Source organism: Aethalodelphis obliquidens, unplaced genomic scaffold, assembly GCF_003676395.1.
Source record: "Aethalodelphis obliquidens isolate GAN/ISIS:26980383/991018 unplaced genomic scaffold, ASM367639v1 scaffold26, whole genome shotgun sequence".
NCBI classification, from domain to species: domain Eukaryota; kingdom Metazoa; phylum Chordata; class Mammalia; order Artiodactyla; family Delphinidae; genus Aethalodelphis; species Aethalodelphis obliquidens.
Window position 1 is genome coordinate 6951588 of NW_020837970.1, and position 25203 is coordinate 6976790.

General features: G+C 36.0%; 1 protein-coding gene across 4 annotated transcripts; it reads right to left on the reverse strand.

Annotated features, from left to right (window-relative positions):
- BNIP2 (BCL2 interacting protein 2) lies at nt 1-24763 on the reverse strand. 4 transcript variants are annotated; one of them, XM_027123180.1, is made up of 13 exons: nt 24542-24751; nt 19661-19708; nt 17967-18073; nt 16772-16839; nt 16110-16286; nt 14103-14279; nt 10473-10575; nt 9670-9801; nt 8215-8301; nt 7999-8097; nt 7234-7269; nt 4571-4618; nt 1-1579 (listed from the first exon to the last, which is right to left on the reverse strand). In XM_027123180.1, exons 1-13 carry the CDS (start codon nt 24734-24736, stop codon nt 1570-1572), a joined length of 1287 nt encoding a protein of 428 aa, XP_026978981.1. In that variant the 5' UTR covers nt 24737-24751; the 3' UTR covers nt 1-1569. The 4 variants fall into 4 exon arrangements, with proteins under 4 accessions (XP_026978981.1, XP_026978982.1, XP_026978983.1 ...); XM_027123179.1 differs by having other exon boundaries at nt 9-1579; nt 9670-9816; nt 24542-24763; XM_027123181.1 differs by lacking the exon at nt 7234-7269.
- Between the last annotated feature and the right edge of the window lie 440 nt (nt 24764-25203).

Here is a 25203-nt window from a genome sequence, read left to right on the forward strand (position 1 = left end):
TCAAAACCAAAACTTTCCAATTAATTTATTTCAATTCATTAACGTTGCACAAATACGATATGCAACAAATCAGGACACAAGTTATTGTATTCCTAACAAGTCAGAGAAAAAGAAAATATTACATCTTCTTAGTAAATCAAGACCAACCTTAGTATTTCTTACAGGGACCACATCAACATCTTGCACACACAGTCTTCAGAACTGAATTTCTCTCACTGTAAAAGGAGAGCACTAGGCTATGCAACATTATCTGAACAGTGATAAAATGATCACAGTACATTAACTGTGTCTAAATGACAGCATGTGAATTTATGGTAAGAAAAATGTATTAATCTTTGAAATATATATCAAAGTGCATTAGTGTCTAACGAACTCTGAATTGTGTTCCATGTGCCCCAAGGGCTGTGCAAGTCAGTGCCCTGAACACCACAAATATTTACTAGCTAGTTTATGTAAATAAGCTGTTTAAGGGACATAACTTCAGAAAATTCAAATACAAAAAGTGCAGTAGAGTAGCTAATTAACATTATTTTCCAAGTTCCTCCTTAGCTACACTGAATGTGAAAACGCATAAAAGTTTCAAAATGCAAATGTTTTAACCTCTTGTAGAATGTCTTATAAAATAGAATTAGACAGATATTATAATAATTCTTTAGTAAATGAAAGCATTAAACTTTGATTTTCTTCTGGTGTTTGATGTGTTATATTAAGTGCTTCATGTAAACTTTTCATAAAAGTAGTTCTCAAAACATAAGAAATTAAGTAGATCTATCATATATAGCTGCAACAAAGTAACAGTTCTGTTCAAATTTTAGTGTCACTCCTTGCTGGTCAACACATTATTTTCAATTACCATTAAGAATTTTAAAGGATCACATTACTGGGACTCACCACTGATATGATTCTAACTCATTCAGAATCTTGGGATGGGAAGAGGGGGATGAAAGACTCTCCAGGTAATTCTTCCTTACTATTAGAACACTGAGAATCTCCCACTTCTCTTACCAGCTGACCTTCTCATGCAAGTCTAAGTCCTTAACTCTTTCTCCCAGCAACTCAAATTACGCAATCCCTGTTCCTACAAGATAAACTCTAACAGAATAGTTGGTCTAACTTTTAAGTACATTAATTCCTCTAGCTATCCCACCCTTCTGACATTTGTGATCCACTTCTCAAATAGCTATACAGGATGAGAAAAAATAGGCATGAAAACAAAACAGAATGTGGTAGCCATAACTACCTATTTTCAGTCTATTTCCTCCTCCTCCTGTAGGAGCAATGTTAGCAATTTTCCACGTATCACATGGGGAAAAGGATGAAGCTGCTGTCACCTTATATACAACTTTACCAATCTCATTAGGAAACTGGACATATCCTAATGCTAATTTTTAACTATCAATTGAAGAAATCTAAAAAGCCCCTTCTCCTTTAATTCAAACACTTTCAAATTCCCTGAGCAATCACGTAAAAACAGCCAGAGTAACACAGTCATTTAAAAGAAGACTCTCAAAAAAGCAGATTCCTTACCTTTTTAAATTCTGGAATTGCAGTTGAAGAAAGTCTAGCAACCTATATATACCTGTCAATCAGCAAATTTCAGTATTCAGTATAGTTACTAAAGAGTGATGTCCATTTTGGAACAATACATTAAATGTTTACCAGCTATGTCAAAAGTAACGTAACCCTACACTTCAATCTGAGCATTGTAATTGCTGACCCTCCCTGTTTAAACTTGCTTTTGTATGAAGAGACAAAGCAGAGGAAAATATGAATTTTCATTGTAAGTATTACCAGCCTTTGCCCCCTTCACTCCACAGTCTTATTCACATATTCTGTATGTAGCCTGCAGGTCTTCCTGATTGATACAAGAAATGGTACCAACTGCTGCCATATACAGCACTCCCCTTAACAAGGACACATTCAGTGGAATCTTAGCTAACTCATTATCCCTTTATAGTTTTCTTTCTCTTACTTCCTTGTTTTGTTATCTTCCTTTCCAGGTCCTGCTAGGCCCTACTTGGAATCATATTTCTTTATACTCCCCCCACCCCCAGTTAAAGACTATTAAGCTTAAACTGTGGGATCAATATAGTATCTTCCCTTGGTGCTAATAAGGAATATGACCAAGGAGAACACAATCAGATTACTTTATAAGAGAAACTTTTGACTAAGAAGAGGCACTCAGAACCTAAACACAACAAAAAATAGTGGCATAAGCATCAAATTAAACAAGTTAGAACCATGATCCCAGCAGAAAGATAAAATAACACAATTTTATGTACTTTCACCTCAATCACTAATGGAAAATTAAAACTGAATGATATGGGGAAAATGTCACATAGCTAGTAATTACAAATAACCAGTTTAATAAATGCTTTTCCTCTGACCTACTTGTTATGATCTTAAGTCTCACAGCTATGAAACATTACGGGGCATGTCCCTATACCAGATTTCATCAAGGTATAGGTTAGAACAGGTATTCTTTTAAATCTAGTGATTCACAGCACATCCCTTTGGTTATATCCCAAATGGTATCACTGTTCCCTCTAAATTTTAATGTTCTGATAGAATATAGGCTATCTCTACTTTAAAAAAATATGTAGGAAAATGCACCACTTTTGCAACGAGTTGTATCTATAATCAGGGACAATGCTTGCAAATGCAAAAGTCAATAAACAGTAACGTGTTGCAACTGAAGAACTGGGTACTTAATGTGGAGGAAAGCCACCTATTTAAAAAGCTCAGCCAGGTTTGACTGAGACACAAATTTATAGATGAAAGACTACTTTTACTGATGAAAGGTCACTTAAAGCACTCTACAAATATAGACTCTAATCACAATTAAATTCAATATGATCTTTTATTCGTAAATTCAGAAGGAATGCCTAAACTGTTACTGTTAATTTGCTTTTTGAACACAAAGTATTGCTAAGATCTGAGCAAGCAATAATGGTTTTAGCTTTATTGACTATAGTGACATTAGTTCAGGATCTGCCTACAGCAGCTGGATCCAAGTGAAGTCAGGAGGCTGCTAAAGAAAGTCTCATCCTGGGAATCCTCCAGCATCTGCCATAATTGGACTTGGGTTACTGTGTCAAGTTTATGACTGAGGAGGACAAAAAGTAAAGGAAATTCTCTTTTGTAATAGAAAACTTTACACTAAAAACAGCAATGATAAAAGCCAGTCTAGGATAGAATAAATCCTAGAGGTTTAGCTCCTGCACTTCAGTTTTACTACTCTTTTGTAAATTACCTTATAAGAAGGGCTGGAGTGTGGTGTGACCCTTAAATCAGGCAGGTACTAAGTTTACCAAATGTATAAGTCACACAAGTATATGACACAGTATTAGACCAACCTGTTGTTTTTGAATGATTTTGTGGGTAATTAAGTTCTATCTGGGGCATAAATACAATTTCAATGCAGAGTCAAGGTACTTACCAAATTAAACAAGGAGTTCATATGCTTACACCAAACGCAAAACACCATAATATGATGATGCTCTAAGACTTACAAAATAACTTAATTTACAGTACTGTCAACATAATTCAACAGAAAATGGAAAAACACACCTTATCTGACTGGGTCAAACACCTGATATGAAAGTATTTTGGTAAAGTGCCCACATTGAAAGTAGTTAAAAAAGCAGCCCCTATTTTCTAAAGAAAAGTAGTGACAGTGAATAACTCATCACATTCTCTGAATATTACACTGCACTCACACCAATTCAGGAGAGTGATACCCTGGACACACAGCTTATTTCACATTAGTGAACAAACCTACAATTTTTATGAAGTTCTGACTTTCGGCCAGAAGATAAAATGTCTGATATATACATATACACAAGCCCCAATTCTTAACCTCTTAAATTCTCTAATTCTAAAAATGGCTTTTTGACTTGTCTTTATGTTTAAAAAAAAAAGTGTGCAATACACTTGTATTTGTGTCTGAATTAAGAAATAAATGTTAAGTGAGAAAAAAACTCAGAATGGTACTAATCTACTTAGATTATGTATATGACCTTTGGGTATTCATGAGAACCAGTTTAACTGTCCCTCACCTTATGAGCGTATTTTCTAAGTGACCCAGGAAGTGTATTTAACCATTTACAAAAACAAATATTTTAACATGCATTTTACAAAATCGTGGTCTTATTTACCTGCATATTCTTCCATAAGAAAGGTATACATTAAAAAATACTGCTCAAAAACATAAAAATATATATTATCTCTTTCCTTTTCCATTTAGGCATATAAATATTTTACTGAAGAAAATGCATCATTTAATAAACAAATGCAAAAACTGCTTTATATAAAGTGTGGTTCTCTGCTATTTAGCAATATAAAATATAAAATGATTACAATATAATTAGCTAGTAAAGAGCTAAATTCAAGAGATCTGCAAACCAGTACAGCAGTGAACAGTCCCTTATACAAAAGTCCATTAAGAAAAAGTCAAGTCAGTTTTGTAACAGGTTACATAAAAATCAGGACCAATAAATGCATTATAAATGCAAAAAAGCACTGCTTCATCAGCACATTCTTCAGTGTTTGGACTAGATGCCAAACTTACTGTTCACTTTTCGGTTCATCTTGTTTTCCATTAAGCTCTTGATCAACTCTATTTAATGAAAAACAATATAGATAATAAGATATCAGCAAATGAACAATTCTCTTTCTAAAAATAATGGCTGATTTTACCATAGATTATTATTCTGTTATAAACAAAGCTTTGCAAAGAAGCAGACATAGTAAAAAGGTTACCAAACATTTTCCCAACCAGGAAAGATAATTTTTAAAGGCAAGAGGACACTGGCAAGAATGTGATTATTGTTTTTTTTTTTAAGATTGTAAGATACTTTATATACAAATGCATATAAACTTTATTAAAAGTTCAAATTACAACAGGCATATTAAAATGTTGAACTGTAGCATGGCTGAGGCAGGGAGCTAAGTGATCTGAGTGGCAGGAAAAATAATTCCCTCAAAAATGATGTTGTTAACTGAAATATTTAAATGCCACTAATGCCATCAACTGATCAACTTTTAAGTTCAGTGGTAAAAGTACATATTTATGGATGCCATAATTATTCTCCAAAATTTATTGGTACACTTAGAATGTGAATACTTTTTATTTATCTTGATAGTAAGAAGCCACAGAATTTAATAATCAGAAGTATCTAGATGTAGATTAAAAATATGATTGGATCAGGAGTGGGATGCATAGAGATCACATCAAAATTTAGGCAAGTGGGGATTAGAAGAATTATGTAATTACCACACAAAAATTATAGACAACCCTTCACAGATAATGTACAACAATCTCTTACTATTATACTTGTATATTTATATTTGTAGTAGTTTGAATCACTGATGGAGGAGAGTTTAAAACAACTTGGTATGATATATGAAGATACTTTTCACACTTGTTTCCATTACTACAATCACCTGAACATTAGTGAGTCAGACCTAAAAGCCTTGGCCTGTGGTAAAGCCAGATTAACAGCATTTAAAAATATTTTTTATATTGGTAACAAAAATCTGAAAGGTACATATTCTTGATAAGGCATGCAAAACACATCAATCTTTTCAACATGTGAAATATCGGTATGAACTAATTTCATAATCACTTTATTTTTAAACTCTGTTCAAATATTTTAACAATCAACATCTACCTGGCTACACTTGCACTGAGTTATTTGAAACAAACATCTAAAACATTTAAAACTGCTCTATTTCAGCACACTCAGTTTTGAACCCTTATCACCAGTACTCATAGAAATTTCACCTTGGGTAATAAGCTCCCCCATGCAGTTTCTGTTAACTTGGTTTTAAAAACATGCCCTTCTATTTTTAAAACTTGAGTGCTACCCTTTTCAAGCTGACAAGGATTTATTATTTTTCAAGGCTAAAGAAACTCTGTACAAAAACTCAGAAGTGCCTAAAAGATATATGTAATGATTCTATTTAAGATTAAATGAAACGAAAGTAAAAAAAAAATCAAGATAAAATAATATTGGTAGGTTTCAAACAATACATTTAAATAAGAAGTACAATTCTATTTTTTTTCTGATGCCTAAGTTACTTAACTAAGAATTTTGTAAAAAGGCACAACATAGCAGATTTCATCAACAAAGGCAATTCATTTTGAAATCCATGAAGCAGCTGGCTTCAAAATACTCTACAATTATAGACTACATTTTAAACTTCAGCCTCTTGTCTGGCAAATTCACACCAATGTCTTGAGAGGAACGAGAAATTAGCAAGATTTAAAATCACTGTCCTTATCTCTATCTTAAAATGTTTAGCTGTAAAGTGTCACATAGAAATGTAAAGCTATGACTCTATCACATGGTCAACTGAAGTCTTGCTCATCAACAGAGCCAAAATGTGTTCAAAGTTAAGAATATTCCAGCTCCAGTTCCTTACAATGGTCCAAATGATAACTACATACAAATCTCTCACCTTAACTCTTATGAGACTGTATCAATCTGTTTTGCTAATTTAGTTGTTAATATTTTAAAAATCCATTAACAAGTTAGATCTAAATCCTATAATTTTCTAAATTACTATATAAAATGGTAACTATTTTATACACTTGCCTTTCATCTTCTATGCCAAGATATTAACAGATGACAGTTTGTTATGCTCAAAGCAGAAGTATTCAAAATTAAATTAAAGATGGAAAGCAGAGTGTTTTAACTATTAAATGGTACATTGAACTTTTAGGTATTTTATCACATGTAGAATTTGACTAGTTAGCAGGCCATTTAAGCATACAAGAAAATCAATGTTGGTTAGCCAAAGAACATGTGCATTGCAAATATAATCATCAACCCCAGGGGGGAAAACTGATACATTAAAAAAGTGCACAAATATTTCAAAAGCGCAACTTAGAGATTTAAAGTATGGTGAAACTAGTAAGGTATTATAAATAATTGGTTTTCCAAATAGTATTCTTAGGAATTTACTGTCAGTATTTATACCAAAAGCAGGGAGGAGGAGGTGTGGTCTTTATTTTGTAACTGAGATTATTATGGTGTTAAAACAGAGTGAATCCAAGCCATACTCAGCATCAGGAACTTTGGATTCACTCTACATTTGAATCCTGGGGTATATTTATATTTACAAATGCTATTATCTTTGTCTACGAGCTAACCAACCAATAAGGAAGAGTTAGTCTGTGCAATGCAAATGGACTAGTCTAGATGCAACCCAGTCAAGGTGTGCATATACCTTTTCTGTTTCTTTTTAAACTTTTCTTCTTCATACCTTGGTAGGGAAGAGTTATTTTAGTAAACATACATGTTATGAAGATGAACAAAAACTCAAAAAAAGGCACTAAAAATAAACTCAAAAGTTTGCAGGCAAACCCAAAAATATTAACATACTATACAGGAAGTCAGAACTGACTTAAGAAATGTGGTTTTGACACATTCAACAGACTAAAACATCACATTAATAGAACAAAGAAACATTTTTCTATATTATAGCACTGTGATACTCAAGTATTTATGTTAACAGTCTTCTACCAATTCCTTTTAGAAGTTAGATAAGTGAATTTGGTAAACAGAACAAACTCCAGCCACTGGAAAGTATTAAGATTTGACAGATATAAATATTTTACTTCCCTAATAATATTATTTGATGCCATGACAAGCTTACTCAAATTTGGAGACCAGCATGTTCAAGTCTGGAGAATGTTCCTTAGTACTAACCAATCAAGAGACCATCTCTTAAGACTGTAACTATCTTTAAAAATATAAATGAACCAAACCAGAAACAATTCCTCCTACTCAACTGATAGCCTGAAGAAAATGGTGACTTATGGGGAAAGTGTTGGAAAGTGTCTTCTTCCCCCTTTTCTTTGTTATAAAAACAAGAGCAGTTATAAAATAATTATAATATATGAAGGGAGAAAGAATGGGTACTGAAATATTTACCTCTTGCACATCAAAATATAAAGATCCAATACAATTAAAAAAATGAAACAAAACATACTGTTTTATGCATTCTGGTATTCCAACATATTCCATGGGGACAAGTTCCGCTAGTTCTGCCAAATTAAAGACGTATCTAATTTTTTGGCTGAATTTTGAGCTATGGAAAGAAATAAAGATAATTACCTTAATATTTCTGACCAACAGAACTGACAAGAAATTCATACAAGGAGTCTGTGGGGGTTTCTTTAAGAGTCAATGGTTCTCAGAAAATTACCTAATAAATGGTCTTGTAACAGCCAGAAGTGTTCTGATAAACCAAGAGGGATGTACAATAATGAGAGACTTTAGGTTTTTCCGTAACCTGGAGTTTAAAAGAAAAAGAAAAATTTTAAAGTTCTACAAATTCTAATGCTAGAAGAAAAGCTAAGACATCAGTAAGTATGTGCAAATCTATACAAAAAATTGAAAAAATCCTCATTCAAGAGCTGTCATTTGGATATGATATTCCTAAAGACAACAAAAGATAACAAACAAAAGAAAATGCACTCCTGAATTCCAATGGTCCTTCCCACTGCCACAAAATGAACTCTACTTCATTTACCTAAATTTATGTTCACAGTGTAGCCTGTTATTAAATGTCCCCTAATATACATTCACTTGTCTTCAAGACTGTCAACCAGGGGTAGAAGCCAATACTGAATATAAAAGTAAGCTCTTTTCATTTTTCAGGATGGAGGGGAAACTGTTATTAATTTCTTCAACACCATGAAAGGCACTGGGCAGGCAGAAAGGTGAGAGGAGAGATCACCACAGGAACAGGCAACATGAATCAGATCTAATGTATTCTTATGGAGTCTAAAATTTTTATTGAAAGTTAAAAGCATTATCCTAGGGCTTCCCGGGTGGTGCAGTGGTTGAGAGTCCGCCTGCTGATGCAGGGGACATGGGTTCATGCCCTGGTTCGGGAAAATCCCACATGCCGCGGAGCGGCTGGGCCCATGAGCCATGGCCGCTGAGCCTGCGCATCCAGAGCCTGTGCTCCGCAACGGGAGAGGCTGCAACAGTGAGAGGCCCGCGTACCGCAAAAATAAATAAATAAATAAATAAATAAATTTTAAAAAAGCATTATCTTAGACAACTTAGAATGATGAAATAAAAACTGCTGTTTTTATCATCATATTTCACACTTACAGTGATGACTAAGTATTAAAAAAAAAAAAATCACAAGAACCAGCCAATGTCATGTTCAGGTATGAAGAGAAACCTGTTACTGGATCTGAGTTGATTAAACCTAGTTTGAATTAGCTGTGGTCAAATCAAACCAAATAGAGGATCAAAATTCCTTTCATTAGCATGGATGACTAACTCCCAAGAGAATACATTTCTAGAACTCATTCCAAAGAAAGATTACAGCTAAATAAGCATCTTAACTAACAAAATATACTAAGCACTATAAATGAGGCAAAATTCAGAATGTAATAAAATAGGAAATGTACTAAATTCTCCATCCTTTCCCAAAATGTAAATTATAGGAAAATGTTTGATGTGGTACAAAGGAGAAATAAAGAGCTATTTTATAAGTTTGAAAATAGAAACTTGTTATGAAATTAATAAATGTAATTTCTGAAGAAATACATGGTGACTTTAAGTGGCAACAGAAATAAAGTTTAATCTAATAAGGACATAATAAACATTATTCAGACTAGCTTTCCACTTGCATTTACAATACCTTCTATCAATTTGTTGATAGCATTTCCTGAGCCATCCCAGACTGGGCATTTTTCTTCGAGTTGTTGCACCATTTAAATAAACGATCATGTAGTTTTCTGCTACTAACAGCTCCAAAGTGCCAATAACGTACCTGTACAAATAAAGTCTTAGAAACATTGCTATGCAGAACCAAACCAGCTTATCCAAATAACACAATTCCCTTCCCTCCCCTTCAGTGAGAGCAAAAATTTAAAACAGCATTAGTTGGTATTATGGTTATTTAAAGAAAAAAAGTTCTTTTCTTTTAGAAATACATCTTAAAATGTTTATAAATGATATGATGTCTGGGATTTGCTTCAAAATTATGCCATGGGGAGGTATTTGTGGGAATAAAGTATAAACTGATAATTGTGGAACTGGGTGATTGTTACACAAAGATTTAATATACTTCTCTCTGCCTTTGTATATGTTTGAAATTTTCCCCAATAAAGCACTTAATGTGTCCTCAAGTGTAAAATGAAGTTGGAACACATAATCTGTAATATCTCTTCCAGTTTTAAAATGACAATTCTTCTGTTGAGTTGGAAAATGGATAGTTTTTATAATGCCAAGGGATAGACGTAAGGAATCAGAACTAGGATTATTTATATTGGGTTGGCCAAAAAGTTCCCTCAGGTTTTTCTGTAACATCTTACGGAAAAACCCGAATGAACTTTTTGGCCAATGCAATAATTTCTACCCAGCTAAATAAAGTTCTCTTCCTTAAACTGGAGATCTAATGTACTCAATTCTGTCCAAACATTTTTGTGATGATCTACTTACTTAAAGAGATTGTCCATCAGGTATCTATAGTTAGGTTGACCACTTTCAGGCATAAAACAGACAGCAAACACAACAATAGCATTTAATCCATCCCCATAATATCCTGAAAAAGAAACCAGCATGATTATACTCTGAAGATGTTTCAGGGGATATCATTTATGGTTGATAAATTATAGTGGTGCATGTTCCACACATTTCTGAATCAAAAAGTATGGTTTTTTTTGTTCTGACCCTGTATAGTCTTACAGAGCTCTTTAAATCCTCTCTTCTCAAAAAGAGAACAATAAAATTTAAAGAGGAAAGAGTGGGCATAAAAACCAGAAACCCACTTAAATTAGCATACTCAGAAAGCTGCCTTATTTTAGCAAGTAGATAATAATCCAACCAGATACAACATCTGCAATAAAACATTCTTATGCAACTTCTGCTTAAAGTAGTTGCTCTTTAAAAAATAGTTTTACATTCAATGATGTCTAGCATTTTGTAGCTTTTAGGGTATTAAAAAGAAAAGATTATGTCTGACCTAAGTCTAAGTGAAGAAAAACAGCACTAAAATATACGTTTTAATTACAATCTCTAAAACATAAATGTTTTAATTCTCATATAGATATTAAGCTGTAACCAGCAACAAATACTTCTGCTTTAATTTTCATTCCTATTGTTTACAAACATGCACTAAAAAGGAACATTTCAAGTACATTAGAATATTCACTACCTTTCTTAATCCCTTAGTCACAAAACACCTTGTGGTAACTCAATAGGATAAAATGGCCCTAATTATGTTCTCCTAAAAAAATAAAGTGCTGTTTCTCAAAAATGTTAGGTTTAAACAATGAGGCAGGTCTCACAACTTGCTTCCAATGAACTAGATGAATTAATACATGTCTGTGGACTTCGTGATCCATATTATCCTGTTTTCTTCACTGAGTAAGACTAAATTAGGCAGAATAATGTAACTGCAAATATTCAAGAGATTTGCTTTCAGATGAATGAAGACTACAGAAATAAACAGAATGCATTTGGCAGAGAGTAAATTAAGCAGAAACGACTATGTGAAAAACCCAATCTGCTTGACCTATGTGGCCCCCTGTCCTGAATTAGGATTTCAGGTAGTATGACATGCTCTATAGAGTTGTATTTTGACTACCACTAACATTCTGGTGCTATTTACACAGTGATTATGTAAACTTCTACATACAAGACAGTCAGACTGATAGATGTTATAACTGCACTTCATAGCTTTTCCTATTTGACTTGTAAATTTCTTAAGGAACAAAGCCTTATTTTTATATATTCCATAAATATGCAAAGTGGGTGTTCCAAAAAAAAATGTGGAATGAACTAACTGTCTACTTTGTGGTAAAGCTAAATGATTTGTTCAGGGTTTTAAGGCAAATTAAGATTCATATTTTAAAGGGCCAGGTTGTATTTATAAGCGCAAAAGAGTATAAGAACGTTCACAGGGGACTTCCCTGGTGGTGCAGTGGTTAAGAATCCGTCTGCCAATGCAGGCGACACGGGTTTGATCCCTGGTCCTGGAAGATCCCACATGCTGCAGAGCAACTAAGCCCGTGCGCCACAACTACTGAGCCTGCGCTCTAGAGCCTGCGAGCCGCAACTACTGAAGCCCCCGTGCCTAGAGCCCGTACTCCACAACAAGAGAAGCCACCACAGCGAAAAGCCTGTGCACTGTAATGAAGAGTAGCCCCCACTCGCTGCAACTAGAGAAAGCCTGAGCGCAGCAACGAAAGAAACCTGTGTGCAGCCCAACACAGCTCCCCCCCCCAAGCCAAAAGCAAATGAATGGCAAAGACAAAAAATAAAGTGTTCACAGCAGTTTTAATCATAATAGCTCAAACTAGAAAATAACTCACAAGGCCATCAAAATAGTGATGGATAAGCAAACCGGCAGTAACAAGGAATGAACTATGGATACATGCAACAACATGGATAAATGTCAAAATTATTAGGCTGAGTGAAAGTAGACAGAGTGTAAACTATGATTCCAGTTACATGAAATTCTTTAACAAGCAAAACTAATCACGGGGTAGGCATTAGAATAGTGGTTATTGGAGAGAGGGTATTCATTGAGAGGGAGAACCAGAGAATTTTCTGGGGCAATGAAAATGTTCTGTCTGTCTGGGGGTGTAGATTTTAAGTGTATATAGTTCTATGGGCATTCATCAAAATTCAGTGAACTGTACACTTAAGATTAGAGCATTTCTTGTATCTGAAATCTAAAATAGCTAAACTCACAGAAACCGAGACTAAAATGGTGGTTACCAGGGGCTGGGGGTAAAGGGGAGATGTTGATCAAAGTAAAAACTTCGAGTTAGAAGATGAATAATTTCTGGGGATTAATGTACCACATAGTGACTATAGTTAACAATACTGTATCATGTACTTGAAAGTTGCTAAAAGAGTAGACTAGACCTTAAATGTTCCCACCACAAAAAAGAAATGGTAATTATGTGATGTGATACAGGTGTTAGCGAATGCTATGGTAGCAATCACTTGCAGTATATAATGTGTCAAGGACTTTCCTGATGGTCCACTGGTTAAGAATCCGCCTTCCAGGGACTTCCCTGGTGGTCCAGTGGTAAAGAATCCGCCTTACAATTCAGGGGACTCGGGTTTGATCCCTGGTCAGTGAACTAGGATCCCACATGCTGCGGGGCAATCCGCGTGCCTCAACTAGAGAGCCTGCATGCCGCAAACTACAGAGCCCATGTGCTCTGGAACCTGTGTGCCACAACTACAGAGCCCAGGCGCCCTGGAGCCTGCTCACCAAAACTAGAGAAGAGAAAACCTGCACGCCACTGCTAGAGAGAAGCCCACACACTGCAACGAATGATCCCGCGTGCCACAACTAAGACCCAATGCAGCCAAAAATAAACAAAATAAATAACAAATAAAACTTTTTTTAAAAAAAAGAAAGCGAAAGAAAAAAAAGAATCCACCTTCCAATGCAGGGGACGCATTTTCGATCCCTGGTTGGGGAATTAAGATCCCACATGCCGAGGGGCAACTAAGCCTGCGCGCTCTAAAGCCCACATGCCACAACTGAGCCCGAGGGCCACAACTAAAGAGAAGCCCACATTGCAACGAAAGAGCCCACGTACTGCAACAAAAGATCCCACATGCCACAAGTAAGACCCGAGGTAGCCAAATAACTAAATATTAAAATTAAAAGAAAATATATATATAACGTATCAAATCAACATATTTTACACCTTAAACTTACACACTTTGTCAGTTTTATCTCAATGAAGGTGGAAAAAAAGGGAATATACAAATGCTACAAAAAAAGGATTACAGTAGCTCACTGTATATAAATTATAAATGGATAAAAAAGGGAGAAAGTCCCAGTTTAGGGGTGTCTAGGGATAAGGGTGGAAGGAGACAGTTTTCACCGTACACTCTTACACCTTTTGAACTTACTGTATGCACGTGTTAACAATTTTTAAATGTTGGCTTTAGCCTTTTACTTCAAACCTGTTACATTTCTAAAAGGACATGATGTTTATTATGCTTTCAAAATTATGTAATATCTCAAAGGAGAGATTCTCTTAAGCATTCAGATTTCTGATATTGTATTAAAAAATCTAAAAAATCTTTGGTAACCATTACCTCCATGGCTAATAACTTTTTTATAGGGTTCAATTGCTTTCATATCAACCCTGTGGTCCTGTTCTCCAATTCTGAACATACGCCAGCGTCGTCCATCTTCTTTTTCCTCTGCTGCTGTATATTCAGTAATTGAGCCTTTCCTAATAACTTCAGTAGTCTTGGGTTTCGGAAGATCATCTGTCAAAATAAAAGGTTTTTGAATCACAGATTGTTATTTATAAAATAAAAATCAAATTACATGTTAACCACTTTACTATCGAATTAGATTGTTCAGAGAATTTTTTTATTATACCTTCTGTGGAATTTTATTTATTTTTTAACTTTTTATTTTATATTGGAGTATAGTTGATTAACAATGTTGCGATAGTTTCAGGTGTACAGCAAAGTGACTCTTTTCCCATTTAGGTTGTTACATAATACTGAGCAGAGTTCCCTGTGTGTGGAATTTTAAATATTTCTTCTGTAATAGAGGAAAAGGCTTATTCTTGATATAAGGCCATTTTGTTTTTTGGAAATCATGGTTAACTTGTTTTGAATTGCTTAATTCAGAAAGGACCTAATCGCAGTACAACGTGCATCCACAAATTCAGAAACGTTAATTCACACAGCCATCAAAATCTTAGTACACTGGCCCTACAATGCCTTTCCAGATTCTATTTACAACACTGTCCTTGACAGACAGTTACCACTATAGGTTACTTAAAGCAACTCTCTGGGAGCCAATGTTTTTTGTTGTTGAGCACATAAATTATTCCCCAAACATTATAATACCAGATAGAAAGTGGTTAACGAGTCAATGATTATTTCTCATTTGATCAGTCTTATAAAGCAGAAAATTACTGATAATATTCTGAAGTGTACATGCAAAAGTCTATTTTAAATTGACATTAGTCAAAGCACAAGCACCAATGATTAGGTATAATTTACATTTTAAGATTGCACTTTAGCTGATTTTTAATGAAGCAATGATTTTCGAAATTTTAGTATCATAGTCCTTACCAAAAGATGGGGGAAGGGGAAACCTACTGTATGTTAGTTGTTTGTTTCCAAGACAAAGCTGTTAACGGAAAATATCCTTCCAGGAAATGACTACAGCAGCATTAAAGAAAGAAGAGACAAAACACATAGGCAGAAAACTATTTCAGTATCTTTATAAAATATTGCTTATTACCGGATTGCATATTGAACCAGTGAAACAGGGAAGAAAAAAGGAACAGAAGATAACAGCACATTAAGGATCTTACTCTTTACTGCAGATAACATACCTAGTGATAAACACTGCTTTGAAATAAAAATCACTTTAAAGATGAACTAAACATATATAAATTATTAACAACTATAAAGATACTGTAGACAGCAATTATCTAATTAAAGAAAGCATGCAAAGCAAAACACATGCCAATTCCTTTCAATTCCAAATAACTAATGATAAAGAATATAAGGGTGGAGGCTAGGAGAATACATTAATTCAAGGTAGTTGTTTACAAAGTGCAGCACTATCCGGCAAACCTATTTAAAAAAAAAACACCTTCAAAAAAAAACCACTCCCTTCAGAACTCCCTCTCTGCAAATTCTTAACTACTTTTAGCACATTCCCTAAAGCATAAGTTTCTTCAAAGCTTTTCTTCTTAGTTATCTACTGAATAAAAGAACATGCCATAATTATCAAGCAATATTGGGAGCAACATGGAAAAACGTACGTTTACAGCATTGGGCAATTAAGAAAAAAATAGAGCCACATGTGTAATCTACTATAAACGGTTTTGAAAGCCATCGTATTCAGTGTCTAGCCGAATTTCATATCTTTGCAACAAATATATGAACTTTAGAAAGTATAACATTTCAACAAAATCCCTTAGCCACTGATTTTTTCAACAAAATCTCTCAGCTGGTTCATGATCAAGTTTTAAGTTTTTCCAATTATCCTAATAGGAAAATGCTACTATGTATGTATATAAACACGAACATTCATTAATAAAAGTCAGGTAAAAATAATGAAACACTTACCTTCCCACTCAAATTCATTACTGTCCTCTGATGGTGTATCTAAGTCATCTAAGTCAATCTCCCCGCTTCCATCCAAATCATCTGACCACACAGAGCCATCACTAGGATCCAGGGTTAGGCTAATGTCAGGAGCCATTAGTTTCTTTCTCACTTTATTGCCATTAACTTCTAGTGAGCCTGGAATGGGTTAAAAAAAAAAAAAAAAAAGTGAAAGATATATTTAGAAAAAATGCTTAGATGTATAAACTGAATAAGAGAAAAACTTTAATCACTTTATTCTTGAGAAAATAACATTAATTAAACACAATTCCAAAGCACTTATTTACAAACTTTGGATTTTGATCACTATTGCTTCTGTATCACAGCAAGATGACACATCTCAGCAAGGATATGCCTTTTTAAATAACAGCAGCAGACCTTATAGTCACCTTTTACTATTAAAAACGATCTCCTCTCACCCCTTTATGGTTGAAATTTCTAAAACCCAAAGGTATGTTTCTGAAAAGTATTCCAAAGCAATCCAAAAACGCTTTCCTAAACATTCAAATTACCCTTTGGCACCCTATGATGGAATAAAAACTGAGTATATTTTTTATCTTGACAAAGAAATGTGTTCAAAAAATAGCACAGTTAAAGTCTATCACTAAGTGTCAAGTTCTTACCAGGCTGACTCTCTGGTCCAGTTACAGCTAATATATCTGCTTCAATACTATCATCTTCCGGTAAAGGTCTAGAACACACAGACACAATTTTTAACCCAGAAATTAAAAAAAAATTTTTTGAAGTTCAAAGATCTATTAAAATAGCTTATAGAAACAATTATGTGGAAAACTGAATAAACCAATGTTTCTTAAGGTTTAGTAATTTACAAACCACTGTCAAAGAAAATTTTCAGACTGTCTGAATTGACTTACATATTTACATAAGCAACACATAAAAGTAGGTATATATATTCCTTATGTAACTGCTCTTAAATACAACTACAAAACAAATTAAAAAATCATTAATCTACAAAACAAATATATTTCGAATGCATGAATTTAACGTGATGCATGATACAATGTACAATGAAGCTGAATTGTCACTCACAATGGGAATATGGTAATGATGATTACGTATTTTGAGCTCTGCATTTCTTTATTACTATTATCATGCTATGCTATGCAATGACTCAGTACTCTCACCAGCTGTCCATATTCCAACTGCTAAGGAACCTTCTTATGCACTGGGATGGTCTTCTGACCAAGATGGCATGGAAGCATCACTTAAATATAAAGTCTGCCTTTGCTCTTTTTCTCTTAACCCGACTGGTGCCAATACAATTGTAAACACAAATGCAAATGTGTCAAGGTAGCTCGCCAGATAACCTAGAAAGCTCTTCCTTGGTTACTTAACAAGCTTTTTCTCAAAATAAAAGCATACAACTTAACAATTCTTATAGACTTCTAAAGACCATCTTCCCCTAGAAACCCCTCAGACTCTTATTACCAGTATTAAATGAATACTTTGCAACACTGGGTTTCTTTAAGAAGCCTGATATTCATTTAGTAAGTCAGCAATCCCCAACCTTTTCGGCACCAGGGACCGGTTTCGTGGAAGACAATTCTTCCACAGACAGAGGGGCAGTGGGGGGATGGTTCAGGCGGGAATGCGAGTGATGGAGCGGCACTGAAGCGGCAGATGAAGCTTCACTCACTCGCCCTCCGCTCACCTCCTGCTGTGTGGCCGGGTTCCTAACAGGCCACAGACCAGTAGTGGTCCGTGGCCTGGGGGTTGGGGACCCCTGTAGTAAGTGACATCTCAATAAAGAAACTGTGAAGTTTTGTTTACTTGTTTTCATTTAAAAGCATTGCTTACATTGGAAAATCTTCATCTTGCCATTCTTCCTTAAGTTCAACACCTTCCATCCTCAGCCTGGACTCAATGTCAACTACAAGCTCCTGATAACCCAGAGAGCCAAGATCCTGTAAAAAACGAAAAAAAAATTTATAGGCTTATTTTTCACTTTATCTGCTGAAAAGATGCAATAATCTTATACCTTAGTTCATACTTCCACCCTGATCATGAAATAAATTTAGTTGGTTGCAACTACAACTTTTTTCCCCCAAGAATTAGAACAGAAAACAGAGTGTATATATTCCAGTAATTACTGTTTATAATAAGGGTATTGTGCAGTGAAGCACCTGCTTCCATTTGCATATATGCATGTGTGCCCCAGGACACGATTTAAAATTTATTAGGTACTGTAAATTATGTAAAAGCAATTTGCGGGATGGGGGGCACAAATAATAAAAGTAAATAAATATATGCTCTATTCTACACCCATAATTAAATTTTCTGTCCTTTGGAGAGAGGTTAATTCTAGAAATTGAACACTAGGTAAATAGCATTTACACTCACTTGATTCAGCAGAGTCCAAGTGGTGTGCTCTTATATTACTTCTCTATAGTTCCAATGACATAATTCCTGAGCCACTTAAAGAAGGCTATTCAGTACCTGTCCAGTAAATGAATTATGCTACGTTCTGATTTGCTTCATATCTATAACAAGCTTTTCTCATGTAGTTTAGCATGAGTTTTCAGACACTGAATTTGGTGAATATTTCTATTCACGCAACTCCATGTTTTAACTTAGTTTCAGTTTTTCCAAGAAAGGATGTGGGTGTTACTATCCGCAGTTTACAAAATGAAGGATCTAGAGTTTGGTATCGTTGATGGAATAAGAAATACAGGTTTAAGTATATTATTTAAGAAGTCATTAAGATCAACTGGTTAACAGTGCAACAAAAATCGTGACAACTTTAGGGGGCAAGAGGTATAAACGGAATATTTAGTTCACTTACATTAGAGTAAGTCAATAGATGTCTAAAGTTATCTTTTAAAAAAGAAGTAAAACATAGATGTCTTAAGAGATAGAAAGTATTACTAGTTATCACTAGCAGTTTTAAAACAAAGTTAAAAGTGGTTGACACCAGTGGAAGAAGAAATAAGGTGGGAGGGGGAGAAGATGCTATTCATGGTAAATCCTTCTAAATTATTTAACTTTTAAAACCATGTATGTATAACTTGTGGTCATATTTTATGGTTGCCTTATCTGCTGTGTCATTACAACATTCAAAAGATACACAAAGTTGTACCAAAAAACCATTATGTTCCAGAACAACAACAACAAAATTACATTGGAAATTTTCTAAAGTGTTAGATTTCACATAATAAACTACATTCATATCTCTGCCAAGACTGGGAGGCTCTTTTCCCAGTTTGAATTCTTACTTATGCTCAAGAGATTTCAAACATTCTCAAAAGGTCTAAATTGTTGAGGAACCACTTGCAAATAGAAAAAAGCAAATGCTGTCTTTTCTTCACCAACATGTTTGCTGGGAAAAGTCGGTTAATTTACACATAGGAGTAAGGCATTTTTAATTCTCCGGGAAAAACTGAGCCAGGCAATTTTGAGAAATGAATGGAAAACACACTTAAAATATAATAATCTTGACTTATTTAGCAGTTTCTCTGTTTCTGATACATAACCTATAAAGTAATCTGACACACCTTCAAGGACCACTTCATAGACTGTTCTCTGACAGCAACTCTTACTCTCTGTAGAGAGGAAAACAAACAAAAAAGGGATACCTACTTTAACAAATAATTTTCTATTTAGAACACAGAATTATTAGAAAAGACCCCCAAATTATGATCAATAAAACCCAAATACTTAATACTTATTACTCTAGAATTCATGTTCAAGTGAGAGTGCAGCATTCTATTACTTAAGGTTGAAAACTGACAGTCTATTCCAACTTTTATAACTTTTTTTCTTTTTTGGCTGCATTGGGTCTTCATTCCTGCGCACGGGCTTTCTCCAGTTGCAGTGAGCAGGGGCTACTCTTCGTTGAGGTGTGCGGGCTTCTCATTGCAGTGGCTTTTCTTGTTGCAGAGCATGGGCTTCAGGAGTTGTGGCTCACGGGCTCTAGAGCGCAGGCTCAGTACTTGCGGCACACGGGCTTGGTTACTCCGCGGCATGTGGGATCTTCCCAGAGCAGGGATCGAACCCATGTCCCCTGCACTGGCAGGCGGATTCTTAACCACTGTGCCACCAGGGAAGTCCCTCAACTTTTAAATTCATTACACTTCTCAGTGTTTTTTCAAATCTTTGATACTCACTATGAAGTGAATTAATGTTTTTTCCTAGATTTAATAATCAGAGCTTTCATTACTTAGTTTCACATTTTTACTGGGTGTTGGAAAAATAATAGGATGTTCTGAGTGTTTTTTTCAAATACCCCACATACTCAGAAAAACATTTAATATTTCAAAAATATAAGCGGTGACTGGAAGTTGCTACCACTATACTCCCAACATCTAGCACAGTGTCCGGCACATAATGGGTCTTTAAACATTAGTTAAATTTAAAAATAAACATTTAATTGTAAGGTTTAACATTGAATAGTAACCATTTGTTTTGCTCAACCTGTTAAGTTTTTTTTTCTAATTAAACTACATAAATAGTCTCCCTGTTTAGTTTTACCCCTCAAAAAGAGTAGTGAAAATATTTGGGGCAACCTACATACAAGCAGTGTCTATTTCTGTTGGTAAAATTATTCCTTGTTTGTAAGAGAAAATACATACCTTGTGAAATTCTAAAAGATAAACCATGTCTTTTAGCTGCTTTACCACTTGAACAAGTCAACCACGTGAAAATACTTCTCTAGACACAGGCAGCCAGAGTCTCTCAGCTCATTTAGCTGATTCATTCAACTTTTACTTTAATATCATTGAGTCATGTGATGTTAATACACCCCAGCATATGGACATGGATATTTAGTTTGGGGATAATTAATTAAGCTAGTTAAACGAAACCTAGGAGGAGAGAGAAATACAGATTCACTCTTAACCATTTCATCACCAATTTTAGGGGAGAAGTACACTAGGTAAAGTTTAAATGACAGAGAGAGGACTGCTCTTAGAAGCACATTATCAGCAGCTGTAAGAACAGGAAACAAGACAGGAGCAATATAAGCACAACTACTCTGAAGGAAATCAGGATGCTGCTGATTCACAAGTTAATCGTGGCTGTTTCCCGTTTTTTGTTCATTGATTTGGTAAATCAGAATGGGGAAGTAATACTTTAAGATGCCAACTGTTAAAATAACCAAATGCAACAGGAATACCCTGATTTCTCAACAAATGTGTGGTAGTGGTGGTACATCATTACTTATGCCAGTTAGCAGTGGAGGTCACAGAGACAAATTCAAAAACAGTAGCTGACCTCAGTGAGGTGTGGTGGTAAATTTAACCAAGATGAAAACGGGGATTTCCCCATGCAGCCTAACAATGTAACAAACAACAAACAACAATATAAGCAGAAATTGAATATTAAGATCATATTTAGAACTGCCTGAATTATCACTTACAATTTTACATGACAACTTTACTATTATGTAGTTTAACCTAGATGTAGGTGCTAATAACCAACACGTATGCTGAAATCAATCTGGCAAAAGGAAATGCTTAGGCAAGGCTTTCACATCCCCATTTAAAGGAAAGGGCTTCATTCTAAATATTTATGTTCACTTTTTCCTGTGAAGCTGGCAATGCTGGTAGCACTACAAGAAAATACTTTAGGCCCAGCCTATGTGTTTAGGAAGGTCACCAAAACACCTGTAAAAATCCTATATGCTTGTCATTGTTTCCTTGAGAGCAGAGTCATGCAGGTTTTTAAGAATGAAATGACACAAAGATATCATATCGCCTCACACTTTAGGACGGCTATTATCAAAAAGACCAGAAATAACAAATGTTAGCGAGGATGAGGAGAAAGGGGATCCTTGATGGGAATGTAAACTGGTGCAGCCACTACGGAAAACAGTAAGGAGGTTCCTCAAAAAATTAAAAACAGAACTCCCATATGATCCAGCAATTCCACTTTTGGGTATTTATTGGAAGAAAATGAAAACGTTAACTGGAAAAGATATCTGTACCCTCACATTCACAGCAGCATTATTTACAATAACCAACAATATGCAAGCAACCTAAGTGTCCATCGATGAATACACACACACACACACATACACACACGCACACAAAGGAATATTATTCAGCTATTTAAAAAAAACTCTGCCATTTGCAACAACACGGATGGACCCTGAGGGCATTATGCTAAGTAACGTAAGTCAGACAGAGAAAGACAACACCATATGATCTCACTTATGTGTAGAATCTTTAAAAAAAAAAACCCAAAAAACAAAAAAACAGAAAAAAACCCAACCCCCCCGAAACCAAGCTCATAGATACAGAGAACATACTGGTGGTTGCCAGAGGTCGTGGGGTGGGAGGTGGGTAAAATGGATGAAGGGGGTCAAAACGTACAAACTTCCAGCTATAAAATAAGTCAGTCCTGGAAATATAATGTATAGCATAGTGACTATAATTAATAAAACTGTATTAGATATATACAAGCTGCTAAGAGAGTAAATATTAGTCCTCATCACAAGAAAAAAAATTTGTAACTAAGTGTGGATGTTAAGTAGACGTATTGTGGTGATCATTTTGCAATATATTCAAATATCGAATCATGATGTTGTACACCTGAAACTAAAAAACTGTCATGTCAATTATATATCTCAATTAAATGTGACACCCTATCAGAAATGTTAACACAAAATTCAAGAGAAATTACAATAGTGCTGTTTCTCAAAATTGTGACAATAAAGCACAGGGTAATTATGCCAACTATACAAGGTACATTATATTATCAGTATGCAGAACGTACTGGAAATGCTCTGAGACCTTTAAGAAGATTAAAGTCTAAAAACTGATCTGTAACACTTTTCTGTGGAGTTACAAACATTGGATGTAACATAAAATTATAACTTTGGAATATTATTATCATCACATTATACTAGCACTCTGCTTTATAGGATGCAAACTTCACATGGCATTTTTTGATCCACTATCAGCCAAGGTTAAATTATCGGATCTGGCTACACATATACTTCCTTTTTTAGATGCCTTTCTCCACTACTGCTCCTTCTACGAACATTACACCAGAAGGAAGAGAACTACTTTCCTAAAGAGTGCTTTTCCCCTTTACTAACCACTTGTACATCCATCATCCCATGCGTCCCACCCAAAAACTTTGTGTCGTATAAAACACTGATGTTATTACACCCATTTTATCTTATATATGAGGCAAATAACACTACATTCTGGTTTCCAGATTAGACCTAGACTGTTTCTAATACAGTACACCGCCTCCAGTTCACTGGCAACTTTCTACAGAATAAGCCTGCAATGCCAGATATGGCTACACTTAGCTTCAAAGGTCCTGTAATGCCTAAAGACTACAATAGCACAGACTTATGATGATCTAGTTCAAGCCCCATGTTTGCAGAAGTGGACCTGTCATACTTCCTGTCTAAACCCAACAATATTAGGCTGCAATAGAGGAGATCATGAAAATCAAAAAGATTGTGTGGAGAAAATGTAAAATGATAAGAACTAAGGAGAAGATATGCAAAATCATAAGAAAATAGTCTGTAGGGTAACTAGACACGGTAACTTCAGTTATAATTTTGAGGAAACAACACCCATTTACAAATGGCAGAAATTCTTGTATAATTTTAAAGAAAAAATACGTTTAATTTTAAAAATTAAGTAATTAAGCATTAGGAGAAATAGCCTTTTTTTAAAACTCCGAAAAAAAAAAAACCACCACCAAAACACAATCACACTTCATTAAACTAACTACATGCAAGGCGCTACGACTACCTAGATGACAAAAGCCGTGCTCTCAAAGAGCTGCCCAGAACAGGGAAGACCAAGGGGGTTTCAAAGCAACGTATCAGACCCAAATACATTTCTGATTTAATAGGAGTTGCTCTAGTAGATCTCCAGGGGCATCAAGAAACTCAAACCACTTTTGCCAGGTACGGAAGTAAAAGGCAGTGTCTGAATCCACGCAGGAACTGGGCTTTCCACATATCAAGGTCCATTAAAGCCCTGATTACAGATGCCGCTTCCGTGTCTATATTCCCGGAGGGTGTGGAGCACATTAGACATCCAAGTTTCTTTGTTCTGCACCAGGACCAACGCTGGTGACAAACAAGGGACCAACGTGCCCCCAAAATGGGGGATGTGCAGAGGGGCAGAGAAGAGAGCACCACCCCTACAAACGGAAAAGGGGTGGGAGAAGGGGGGACGCAAGGGTGGCAAAAAGCAATCAGAAGCCTGGCCAAGGGCGGGGGCCTAAGCGGGGCGGGGATCCGGGAAGTGCCTCCGGGCAGTTTCCGCGGCGCGTCCTACAGTGGATACCGCTCTGGGCTTCCCTTGTCGGGCGGTCCGGGATACGCGCCCCTCGGACGTCCCCCCGTCCACCCCAGGACTGTTCCCAGCTCAGACCCGCCGTGCCCAGCCTTCCCGAGTCGCACTGACCCCGGAGGAACCCTTGGCCTCCTCGTCTTCTTCGCCCCTCCAGGCCGGCGACGCAGGGCTGACGGCCAGGTCGCAGAAGGTAGCGCCGAGCGGAGCCCGCTCCCTTCCGACGGTGAGACCCGGGCCCAGTCCCTCAGCCACAGCGGCAACAGCCGACCCGGATGCAGAGAGCTGCTCCGGAGGAAATGACAACATCCCGACCTTCTCCAGACGCCGCAGCTGGCGGAAGCCGAGGCGGAGCCGTGGCGTCTTCGGGAAGCCTCAGGGCTCCTTCTCCCGACCACACCCTCAGCCGTTGGGTGGAAGGAAGGGAGGGAGGAGCTAATGCCTGCGCGCAGGCGCCCGCGACTTGGCCCGCGGGGCTGTCAAGCGTTTCTGTCCGGCAGGCGACCTGTTACACAACCCCTGCGGCCCTTGAGAGGCTGCAGGCGCTTCCTCGCCCGGCGCAGGACCGCCGCCCTCGAGTCTCAAGGAGGCATTTTTATATTCTTTATGTTTGCTTTACTGATCATTATGATAGCGCTATATAATAAAATAGATGCAAAAAGAGGAGGAAAAATATCAGATGTCTCACTGGGGAAGTTAACCTCAGAAGAAATCCTTAGAGTCTGGTAAAATTATCCCGGGCGAACAGCTTTATAACAGTGCTTTTCAAATTGTTA

Bases quoted from the DNA above. Each gene is read 5' to 3' on its own strand.
- BNIP2 (XM_027123179.1), bottom strand. From the start codon at position 24,736: ATGTTGTCATTTCCTCCGGAGCAGCTCTCTGCATCCGGGTCGGCTGTT. The intron at 19,709-24,541 runs GTCAGTGCGACT...TCCTCTCTACAG, and splicing joins AGGCCAAGGGTTCCTCCGGG to AGAGTAAGAGTTGCTGTCAG. The intron at 18,074-19,660 runs GTGTGTCAGATT...CGTTTTTTACAG, and splicing joins CTATGAAGTGGTCCTTGAAG to GATCTTGGCTCTCTGGGTTA.